Source organism: Alexandromys fortis, unplaced genomic scaffold, assembly GCF_014885135.2.
Source record: "Alexandromys fortis isolate MF-2015 unplaced genomic scaffold, M_Fortis_MF-2015_v1.1 scaffold_199, whole genome shotgun sequence".
In the NCBI taxonomy this organism is placed as follows: Eukaryota; Metazoa; Chordata; class Mammalia; order Rodentia; family Cricetidae; genus Alexandromys; species Alexandromys fortis.
In genome coordinates this window covers 2,544,708-2,556,244 of record NW_026068074.1, presented here as the reverse complement: position 1 = coordinate 2,556,244, position 11,537 = coordinate 2,544,708, and the positions used below count along the sequence as shown (strand labels likewise).

Sequence of the window (11,537 nt, the reverse complement as noted above, 5' to 3'; positions counted from 1 at the left end):
GCAGAGGAGATAAATAACATGCCAAGACTTGTCCAGTTAGTATGTGGTGAGGCCATGCACTCTAGTTCTCTGCCCACAGTCTTGATGTCTCCCTTCTGATTCTTTATGTGTGTACTTTGTGCTGGAGACACACGGGGCTCTGGGTGTGTTAGGGCTGTGTGCTGCAGACGCACGGGGCTCTGGGTGTGTTAGGGCTGTGTGCTGGATATACACGGGGCCCTGGGTGTGTTAGGGCTGTGCTGTAGACACATGGGGCCCTGTATGTATTAGGGCTGTGTGCTGCAGACACACGCGGCTCTGTGTGTGTTAGGATTGTGTGCTGCAGACACACGGGGCTCTGGGTGTGTTAGGGCTGTGTGCTGGATATACACGGGGCCCTGGGTGTGTTAGGGCTGTGCTGTAGACACATGGGGCCCTGTATGTATTAGGGCTGTGTGCTGCAGACACACGGGGCTCTGGGTGTGTTAGGACTGTGTACTGGAGACACACGCGGCTCTGTGTGTGTTAGGATTGTGTGCTGGAGATGCACGGGCTCTGGGTGTGTTAGGGCTGTGTGTTAGAGACACACGGGTCTCTGGGTATGTTAGGGCTCTGCTCCATCACTAAGCAGCCCTAACTCTCCGTCCTGACACAATGCTGTAGAATGGGAACTGAGTATCAGAGAAGCTAAGTGGTACATCTTCAGTCCCATGGCTACAGTCTGAGCATATAGTCATTCTCCTGTCTCTCCCTTTGGTGGACATGGAGCCTTGTCCTTACACAAACCACGCCTGCAAGGCCTTTCAGATCTATCCTGAGCAAGCTCCAGTTCATCCAGTTTATGAGATGGCATTGGTCACTGATTCCCAGTGTCCTCCACTGGTCCTGTTCTCCCTGCCACCATTGTCCCCAGTGTTTTGTGTTTGGTTTCTTTGAGTAGGCCTGACTGTCCTACACCTGCCTCTGCCTCCTGAGTGCTGGGATTAAAGGCGTGCGCCACCACTGCCCAGTGCTCTGTGACCTTTTAAAACCCAGACTGACATCTGAACCCTAGTCTTTCTTTTACAAGTTTTAAGATGTCTATTATTTTATGTGTATGGGTATTTTGTCTGCATTACCACACACTTGCTTGGTGCCTGAGGAGGCCAGAAGAGGATGTTGGATCACAAAAGGTTGAAAACCTGCCACATGGTTGTTGGGGATCAAACCCAGGTCCTCTAGAAGAGCAGCCAGTGCTCCTAATCACTAAGTCATCCCTCCCTCCCTCTTTCCCTCTCTTTCTTTCTTTTTCTCCCCCCCCCCCCCACAGGGTTTATCTGTGTTTCCCTGGCTATCCTGGAACTCGGAACTCACTCTGTGGACCAGGCTGGCCTTTAACTCAGAGATCCACTGCCTCTACCTCCCAAGTGCTGGGATTAAAGGCATGAACCAACATTGTCCCACAAAACCTATTCAAAAGAAATTTCTTTTTTTTTAAGATTTATTTATTAATTATGTATACAGTTTTCCTTGCTGCAGGCCAGAAGAGGTCACCAGATCTTATTACAGATGGTTGTGAGCCACCATATGGTTGCTGGGAATTGAACTCAGGACCTCTGGAAGAACATTCAGCAGTCTTAACCTCTGAGCTATCTCTCCAGCCCCTCAAAAGAAATTTCAAAGTTCTCTTGAGATGACATAAAAACAAAACAATTGGGGCTGGAGAAATGGCTCAGCGGTTAAGAGCACTGATTGCTCTTTCAGAGGACCCGGGTTCAATTCCCAGCACCCACATGGCAGCCTACAACTGTCTGAAAATCCAGTTACAGGGAATCTGACACCTTCACACCAATGCACATAAAATAAAGATAAATAAATAAAAATAACAAAACAAAACAATCTTTCCAGTATTCTTTTATGCATATTTCTATGTGTATGAGTGTTTTGGCTGCATATATGTATGCCACATATGTTCCTGGAACTCACAGAGATCAGAAGATTCCCAAGAGCTGGAGTTACAGATGATTCTAAGTCTCTAAGTTCCTCTGTAAGAACTGCAAGTGTTCTTAACTGCTGAGCCACCTCTCCAGCCCCTAGAATTTGTATTTTATCTTGTTTTTGAGACAGGTTTTCATGTACACCTAGCCTCCAGGTCTCTCTCTAGCCTAGGATGCTTGGGTTTCTGACCTTCCTCCTTTTCCTCCTCAGCTGTGGGATTAGTGGTGTGTGCGGACAATGTGCTGGGGACGGAACACGGAGCCTCATGCGTGTAATCACCGCTATCTGAGATACTTCCTTAGCCTGCAAGATGACTTTTACTCTCATACCAAATACCAGGGCTCGGGGGAGGATTTTCCTTCCTTGTCTGTGCCCAGAAGAGGGGCAGCCTCGGGCAGGAGCTCCATTTCAGCTCTGTGCTGTTCCGAGGGCCTCAGTCTCCACCTCTGTCCCCAGTCAGGTAGTCAGACTTCTGTGCTAAGGATTCTTGCAAACCTTGTGAGCTGCTTGACCACGCATTTCCCCACCCACCCATTATGGCGGCTTTGGTTTCTTTATTTATGGATCATGAGAATTCTGCTTTTGAGCTTAATTATTTGAAAAGAAAAGAAACCGGCTTGGGGTAGACTCGGTGCTGCAGTACTTGCTGAATATGTTTGAAACCTGGAGCTCCAGTCACATCCCTCAAAACCCAAACCACCAGAGAAACACCTTTTGTTAAATCTGCATAATATATGCACGTTTAAGGGTTTGAACCTCCAGCACTTCCTTGGGCTTCCATCTTGAACAGAAGTCCCTTGGCTCAAAACCATGAAAAGCCACATGCATTTGCTGGAGTACCCATTCTTCCCCGTAGCCCTTCTCAGGCACAGGATTCACCCAGCCTGCTTCATTGTAGCTCTTGCCTGCCAGCTGCATGGGCTGGCCCTAAAAAGTGTTTCTGAGTTGTGCTGTGCTAAGTAAGGTATATGCTGTTTTGATAACTGTGTTTGTAGAGGATGTCCGAGGTGACATGTATGAAAGTGTTTAGTGTTGAATGGAACTCCTGCCACACCGAGGTTGAGGAGACAAAGGGATGAAATCTGCAAAGACACAGGCGGAAGATCTCGGTCCACTTGGTTTATCCCGTCACTTCCGAGTACGAGGACTACAAGTTCCAGGATCGCCCGTCTTCCACCAATCAGGAAGACGGATTTCTCCGATGGGCGGGTCCTGGGGGAAGGCGGGCCCGGAGGAAGTTTAACCAATGGGTGAGCTCTACAGAACCGAAACCTTCTTTGATTGCACCGAAGGATTGGAATCTTTGGCGCCTTTGTTTTAGTGGATGGTGGGTGATTGACGGTTAAACTGACGAATGAGAGGGTGGGTAGGCGAATTCCACTAGAGCGTGTGGGCGGGACGAGGTGCCGACTGGCAAGGTGTTCGTCCAATGAAAGGTGGAGTCGCTCGTGTGCGGCCGGCGAGGCTGTAGAGGCCGGTGTGTGTGTGGAAGGTGTTTGAGAGATGGCGGAACCCGGGAGACGGAGCCCGAGGTCCCGTGGTGGCGGCGTCGGCGCTCGAAGAGCCGGGGTCGCCCGTGGCCGGCGTCCTCGCGCCCCGCAGGCTCCGTCTCGGCTCATTCCAGACACAGTGCTTGTGGACTTGGTCAGTGACAGCGACGAGGAGATCCAGGGAGTCGTCACGGACCCTGTGGAAATGCCGGCCGCCCGGTCCCCGGCGCCGGCCGCTCCTGGCCAGGATAGCGACAGTAACAGTGAAGGGGAGAACGAGGGGCCTGCAGGAGCCCCTCGTCCCTTGGTCCGGCGGCGGCGGCGGCGGCGGCTGCTGGATCCGGGCGAAGCGCCGGTGGTTCCTGTGTACTCCGGGAAGGTGCAGCCAGGTCCCCGAGAAGGGCTGTTGAGGGAGTGCTAAGGCTGGCTCTGTGGGTTTGGCTCAGGGCGGTGGGATGTGTGTGGGTGGGGTTGTCATGGATACCCTTAGGTTGGAGACAAGAGGGGTTTCGGGGATGTTCTTAGAAGTACGCGGGTATCTGGGGTTGTAGTCTTCAGCAGAGGGAGACTGAGGGACTCGGTACCAGAGGATTCAGAGAGGATTTGGAAGGACAGGGGACCGGGCTTTGGCGTATGTTGGGATTTTGAGGTTGGAGCCAGTAGTAAGGAAGCCAAAGAGTTGGGATATTTATGGGGGCGGGGATGGGTGGGAGGATCTATGGGGATTCAGAAAGGACAGGGGTTTTCCAGGAACCCAGGGTCCTTAGGTTTTCGGGTGAGCCAGGTGACTGGGGCTAGCAAAGTGGTTAGGAAGGGGGAACTAAGCCTGCATCCTCGGAGTACCTTAGGGGGGAGGAGGGCACTGCAGTTTCGAATCGTGAGGAAGCTAGACTCTGGATGCCCTTCAGAGGCTGGAGTCCTTAGGGAAGGCTTAAGAGCTGGATGTGGGGCTGGAGAGATGGCTCAGAGGTTAAGAGCACTGGCTACACTTCCAAAGGTCCTAAGTTCAATTCCCAGCAACCACATGGTGGCTCACAACCATCTGTAATGAAATATGGTGTCCTCTTCTGGCCTGCAGACAGACTACTGTATACTTAATAAATAAATAAATTAAAAAAAAAAGAGCTGGATGTGGGGGAAGAACCATTCCCAGCTTGAGTAGAGTAGACCGGATGTGAGACCTGTCTTCTCCCTTTTGTCTTTGTAGGTACAAAGCAGCCTCAACCTCATCCCAGATAATTCATCCCTCTTGAAACTTTGCCTCTCAGAGCCTGAGGATGGTAAGGGAGGGCTTGTAGGGAGTGTCCAGCGCTGGCTTCTCTGGGACTTCCTAGAGTTTACATCTCCGCAGTCAATGTTGTCTTTTCTCTCCATTTCTCTCTTCCTCGGTGGAACTTAGGGTCTGGAGAATGGTGCCCAGGTGCTGTCCCATTGAGTCACACCCCTGATTCTAACTGGTATTGGGAGAAGGGACTCTTGTGTCCGACCTAGGGAAAGGTTCTAATCCAGAAAGGAACTCATTTACTAGTTAGAAGGTGCAGGACATTACTTAGCAGCAATGTCCATTGCCTTCCCCCACCTCAAGGTCCTGACAGGCATAAGAATATGTTAGTGTGTACAGGTTTTGAGGTACCTCCTCTAGTCATTCCAATTGTGCTATCATAATAGAGGTGGATGGGAGGTGCTGAGACTCTTGACTTTGTGTTACACCAGAATTCCTATGGGGTTCCATTCCTTGGGGACACTATGAAGCCAGAAGAGTGTTCTTTGAAATTTTTTTTTTTTTTCGGGACAGGATTTCCCTGTGTAACAGTCCTAGCTGTCCTAGAACTAGCTCTTATAGACCAGGCTGGGGCCTCGAACTCACAGAGATTGCCTCTGCCTCCCAAGTGCTGGGGCCACTGACCTATTCTTAGAATTTTATCAGGACTGCCCAGTCTTTATTTCCCTGTTGACACGAATTTTGCAAACCCTTTGTGAAGGCCAGGACGAAGGTCAAGGCTACTAGTGGAGTGACCGGTCTTGAATCCAGACTCCTGTTAGGTGAGGGAGTGTGGTAGGCCGATTAAGAGCAGCTTTAGGAGTCACGTGGCCTGTGTTTAAATCTTTCATAACTGTGTGACCTTGGGCAAGTTTTCCTCATTAGGAAAATGGGGGTAATAGTGGACCTATCTCAAAGGGTTTTTGTTGAGAATTAAAGGAATTATATATTTTTTTTTTGGCCATGTATGTGGTTTAGGGTAGCACCTGGAATGTCCTTAGTGTCCAAACTCAGTAGTGCTGGGGATTTCTGAAAGGTTTTTAAGAGTGCACACTTGGGCCGGGCGGTGTTGGCACATGCCTTTCTTTAATTCCAGCACTCAGGAGGCAGAGGCTGGAGGATCTCTGTGAGTTTGAGGCCAGCCTGGTCTACAAGAGCAGGTTCCAGGACAGGCTTCAAAGTAACACAGAGAAACCCTGCCTTAAAAAACCTAAATAAATAAATAAAATAAAAAGCCAGATGGGGTGGTGCACATCTGTAATACTGTCACTCTTACTGTGAAACAGGAAGAGACGCTGCTGGAAGCCCACGTACCCAATGACAAAAATAATGGGAGATTTGTTATTTTTGGTAGAGAGTAGAAGAGAACGTACTTTATGGCATGAAACCCCTGCCCCGAATAAGTGAATTTTAAAACAACAACAACAAAACAAACAAAAAAACCAGGACCCCAGTCCTACAGTAGCTGCCATATTTAGTTAGGGTCAGTGCTTCTCAACCTCAGCGTCTCTGACAATGTAGACTGGAGCACTCTTTGTTTTAGGGATGCTGGATAGAGTAGTTTTTGAACTATCCTGACCTCTGGTCATTAGATGTCAGTAGCATGCTCTAACCCATTTCCTGTCTGTGTTGTGACAGTCAAAATCCACTTCAGACATGTGACATGCTATCTGGGAGGCAATTTTGTCTCTGTTGAGAACCATCCTGTAGGGTTTAGTATCATAGTTTCATTTGCTCAGTATTTATTTTGTGGTGTTGAGAATTGAATGAAGAGCACACTCATTAACCAACAGAAGGGAATTTAAATTCAAGTGGGGGAAGTAATTAAAAATATTAAATAGGACTGGGAAGATGGCTCAGTTTGTAGAAGCGCTTGTAAACAGTCCTGAAAACCTGAGCTCAGTCCCCAGAATCCACAGTGGTAGGAGAGAGCCAGCTCTGGAGAGTTGACCTCCATCTGCTGCCTTCACCTCACACAGACACATACACAGCAGCAGCATAGCACATAAGTGAATAGAACAGTTAAACACACCCCACAAGTACTTGTCTGATGTTGAAAAGTACTGCATAGGGACCAGAGCGACGGCTCATAGTGCTCACTGTGCAAGCCTAAGGACTGCATTTGAGCCCCAAACCCAGGGAGAGAAGCGCTGGGCAGGATAACGTACACTGATAATCCCAGCACTGGGTTGGGAGTGGGACACAGTGGATCCCTGGGGGCTTGCTGGCCAGCCAGCCTGGTCTAGTCGGCTAGTTCCAGGCCAACGAAAGATCATGTCTCAAAAAACAAGGCGGATGGTACCTAAGGCATGACATTTGAGGTTGACCTCTTTTTTGTTGTTGTTGGTTTTTTATTTTATTTTTCCCCCGAGACAGTGTTTCTCAGTAGTTTTGGAACCTGTCCTGGAACTCTCTCTGTAGACCAGACTGGCTCTGCCTCCCGAGTGCTGGGATTAAAGATGTGTGCCACCCCCACCCGGCTTGAAGTTGACTTCTGATCTACACATGTACACATACACACTCAAACATGCATTTATACGTGCAGGGTGTTTGGATGCTCACGTGCTCTGTAATAAGCTGTCCCCCCACCTCTTGCCCACCCATTTTTAGAACAAAACTCAAAAGAACAAAAACCCCCAGAGTTTCTGGCCTCCAACTCCTGACCTCTGCCTCAGCCTCTCTTGTGCCAAGATTTGCATGTGCCCCCACACCTGGCCTCCAGCCCCTCCTGAAGTCATAGCCTTGTTTCTTCCTGACCTCCCTGCCATCTGTCAGCTAACCCTTTTCTCTTTCTCCTCTGCCCCTAGAGGCAGATGTGACCGAGTCTGGCGATCCTCCCCCTGATGCCCTACTTCCAGGTTCTCCTTGGAAGAAGAAGCTGAGGAGTAACCCTGAGAAAGAAGAGACAATGGAGGCGCTTCCGTGAGTGAGGCGCTGGGGCTAGGAGGCTCTGGGAGCAAGGAGGGCTTTGGAAAGAAGCTGAGGAAGGCAGGACTTTTGAGTGGCTCGTCCTGGGGGGCGACCCAGGACCTCCTAGACCATGCTGAGGAGTGGAGGTGGAAATGTGGGATTTGGCTCCAACTCTACCCACGGTCCCTGTCCACTCTGTACTGAAGCTAGTCAGTCACCCTACTTGAGAGTCGTTGAGTAGCTGGGTGGGAAGTGACTTCATCCTAAGATGAAGTGTTTCCGTCGCTTATTTCAGTGTTTGTTACCACAGATGTCTTCTAGCAAAGAACTGTTTTCTCTGGATTCTCCGCTCTCTCAGATTCCTTGAGGTCCCCAGTCTACAAGGAAGTACGTGTTGGAATCTGTCCTTTGCCACCGTCCTACCCGTTTTCTTCTTTCTGTAGGGACCAAGATGTCTCTCCTTTGCCCTGGCCTTCACCAAGGAACAAAAGCAGAAAGCATTCGGAGGCACTCAAGAAGTTGAGGTGCTGGGGCTGGGGAGCTCTGACTGTGGCAGGGAAGGGCTGATGGAGAGGCTCTTCAGCCTCAATTGTCCCAATGTCCTGTCTGTACCCAGGGAAGTAAATAAGCGCCTCCAAGATCTGCGGTCCTGCCTAAGCCCCAACCAGCACCGGAGTCCAGCCCTTCAGAGCCTAGATGATGAGGTGGTCCTAGTGGAGGAACCTGCCTTGTCACAGAGCCCGCGACTCTTCACCCTCAAGATCCGGTGCCGAGCTGACCTAGTCAGATTGCCTGTCATGACGGTGAGTGCTTGGGGCAGCAGGGACAGGACCAGTGTCTGCCTTTGGAGAGAAGGGTATTGAAGTGGTAGACGGGTCCGTCTTCCTTTCTTCCCATCCTGTTCTCTGGAGCCCCCATCACGCTTTCATCTCTGTGCTTTGGCTCTTGCTGTTCCCTTTGTCTACATTTTTCCTCATTCTTGTCTCTTTTTGACAAACTTTATCATTTTTCAAGGCTACCTAGGCATCCCGTCTTTAGGTCAGGTGTGAGGGTTGGCACATATCTGTAATCTCAGCACTTGAGAGGTGGGAACATGGGACTCTAGAATTTGAAACCAGCATGGACTACATAGCTATACCCTGTTTGAAAAAATGAACACACAGAAATACATGGTATCTTTATGGGTTTTAGGATTTATTTTTAATTATGTGTAGGTGTTGCTGGGTGGTGGCTGAACACACTTTTAATCCCAGCACAGGCAGGCAGATCTCTGTGAGTTCAAGGTTAGCCTGGTCAACAGAGCTAGTTCTGGGACAGCCAGGGCTACACAGAGAACCCTTGTCTTAAAAAACAAAACAAGCAAACAAAAATTATGTCTAGGTGTGTGTCTGCGTTTGGTTTGCGCACGAGTGCAAGTCCCTGCAGAAGAAGTCATTGAATTCCAAGACTTGGAGTTTCTGACAGTTGTGAGCTTCCTCTCCAGCATCTGAAGCTAGCTATTCATTTATTTATTTGTCTATTTACTTCTTTATTTTGTTTTTATTTTTTCAAGGCAGGGTTCTCTGTGTAGTTTGGTGCCTGTCTTAGAACTTGCTCTGTAGACCAGACTGACCTCCTCCAGCTCACAAATCTGCCTGCCTCTCTGTCTTTCAAGTGCTGGAGGATTATAGACCTGCACCACTACTGCCCAGCTTCCTGAAGCTTTTTTAAAAAGAGTCCTCCTCTAAGCTGCCTTTCTCCCCCAGGGCGCCATGCTTCTCTTATATGTTCGTTCTGCCTTGGACACAGCAGGTAACACACAGTAATCCTGAGCTTGCCCAGCTTCCTGGCAAAGGCCGACATTTGTGCAGGATGATAAGTTCAAGAGTGCTAGTGGAAGTGATCTCTCACGAGCACGGACCATGTGTGGCCAAGCAGCTAAACCCAGGCTTGCAGGCTGGTTGCAGATGGCCTTACCGGCACTGCTTTTTTTGCTCCATAGGGTACTTCCAACATAGATGCGTGGTTGGAGCTGTGCTTCAGTGACAGACAGGAATTGGCATAGTGTTTGTGAGGCCCTGAGTTTCATCTCTAGCATTGAGAAAGAAGAATGAGTTTGTACCAGACTTTGAAATGAGCGGTTTCCCTAAGGGCTCAAATTTCTGAGTTTAATGAAAAAAAAAAAAATGGTAGTAGTGCCCGGAGTGTATTTGAGGTTCTGCCCTTCACCCCCTTTTTTACCTCCTAATCCACTTGCTTGCTTCTCTCTCTCTCTCTCTCTCTCTCTCTCTCTCTCTCTCTCTCTCTCTCTCTCTTCAGGATATGATCTTCTGGGTATGTGCCTGTGTGCATGCATATGTTTGTGGAAGCCAGAGGATGATGTTTAGTGACTTCCTCAATTGCTGTCCACTTGGTTTTTTGTTTTTTGATTTTTCAAGACAGGGTTTCTCTGTAGCTTTGGAACCTATCTTGGAACTAACTCTTGTACTGGCCTTGAACTCACAGAGACCTGCTTCCCGAGTGCTGGGATTGAAGGCATGTGCCACCACTGCCCAGCCTACCTCGTTTTTTGAGATGACCTCTTCCTAGACCTGGAGCTCACTGATGCAGTGAGGCTGGCTAGCCGTGAGCTCGAGGGATCCTCTTATCTCCACCCTCTCAGTACCAGGATGCAGGCTCCACCTGTCACTCCAGCGTTTTATGTAGTGCTGGAGAACCAAAGTCAGGCCTCTTGCTTGTATGCCAGGCACTTCGCTGACTGAACCATCTCCTTAGCCCCAGCCTTTTAATTTCTCTGTGCTATTTGCCTAGACCACTGAGTTGACACTATTTAATTTTGTATTTTCATGGTAAATATGGTAACTCTCACAGTTAAAGAGTTCAGCAAGTGGCCCAGGCCAGAACCTTATGTTTGGGGTGGTGGCTTAGGGCTGGGGTGTGGAATTTCAAGGCTGGAAGATTCCTTTGTCTTTGTTCTAGTCGGAACCCCTTCAGAATGTTGTGGATTACATGGCAAATCATCTTGGGGTGTCTCCAAGCAGGATTCTTTTACTTTTTGGAGAGACAGAATTGTCCCCTACTGCCACCCCTAAGGCCCTAAAACTGGGAGTGGCTGACATCATTGGTGAGTAGAAGGCAAGGAAGAGGGGTCTTGAGAAGTCTTTGCTGTGGGGGGATTAAGGGGGGTGGAAAGGCTCTAGAGGTAGACTCTGTTCCCAGGCCTCCACTTGAACCTGGCATCTCAATCCCGCTCTCCACAGACTGTGTGGTGCTGACCAGTTCTTCAGAGGCCACAGAAACATCCCAGCAGCTCCAGCTCCGGGTGCAGGGGAAGGAGAAACACCAGATGTTGGAGATCTCACTGTCTCCTGTAAGTAGGAAAAGTGCTCCTTGTGCCCCTCCCCTTTGCTTTGCCCGCCTCCTGTCAGTTGGTCAGTTGGCAGGACATGGACTTCTGATCCTCAGCTCCCTCTCCAGCATGTGTCTGTTTCTGTGTGCCTACCCAGCCTAGGTCATGGAGAGAAAGAATATTGTTCAGGGTCTTTGTTGCTCTTGTGTTGCTGTGATACACCGCCATGGCCAAGGCAACTTAGGAAAGGAAGGGATTTTTGGGGTCTATGGTTCCAGAGGTTAGAGTTTATGAGGGCTGGGACAGCCACTGCGAGCCTCCATGGCTAATCACAGTCAAGTTGTGAGCTCTCAAAGCCCTCTTCCAATGACTTCCCCCAACAGGGCCATACCTCCTAAGCTTCCCCCAAAATGTTACCAACTGTGGATCAAGATTTCAAATGCTAGCCGGGTGGTGGTGGCGCACGCCTTTAATCCCAGCACTCAGGAGGCAGAGGCAGGTGGATCTCTGTGAGTTCGAGGCCAGCCTGGTCTACAGAGCTAGTTCCAGGACAGGCTCCAAAGCTACAGAGAAACCCTGTCTCGAAAAAAAA

At 49.5% G+C, this 11,537-nt stretch overlaps 1 protein-coding gene across 1 annotated transcript in view; it reads left to right on the top strand.

The window, feature by feature from the left end:
* Nucleotides 1-3,400: 3,400 nt before the first annotated feature.
* Nfatc2ip (nuclear factor of activated T cells 2 interacting protein) overlaps nucleotides 3,401-11,537 on the top strand; it is a 12,566-nt gene continuing 4,429 nt past the window's right edge. The window contains exons 1-7 of the mRNA XM_050121614.1: nucleotides 3,401-3,825; nucleotides 4,654-4,726; nucleotides 7,515-7,629; nucleotides 8,061-8,141; nucleotides 8,234-8,420; nucleotides 10,576-10,720; nucleotides 10,857-10,966. Coding sequence (XP_049977571.1) covers nucleotides 3,460-3,825; nucleotides 4,654-4,726; nucleotides 7,515-7,629; nucleotides 8,061-8,141; nucleotides 8,234-8,420; nucleotides 10,576-10,720; nucleotides 10,857-10,966 — 1,077 coding nt within the window. The 5' untranslated portion in view covers nucleotides 3,401-3,459. The remainder of the gene's footprint in view (nucleotides 3,826-4,653; nucleotides 4,727-7,514; nucleotides 7,630-8,060; nucleotides 8,142-8,233; nucleotides 8,421-10,575; nucleotides 10,721-10,856; nucleotides 10,967-11,537) is intronic.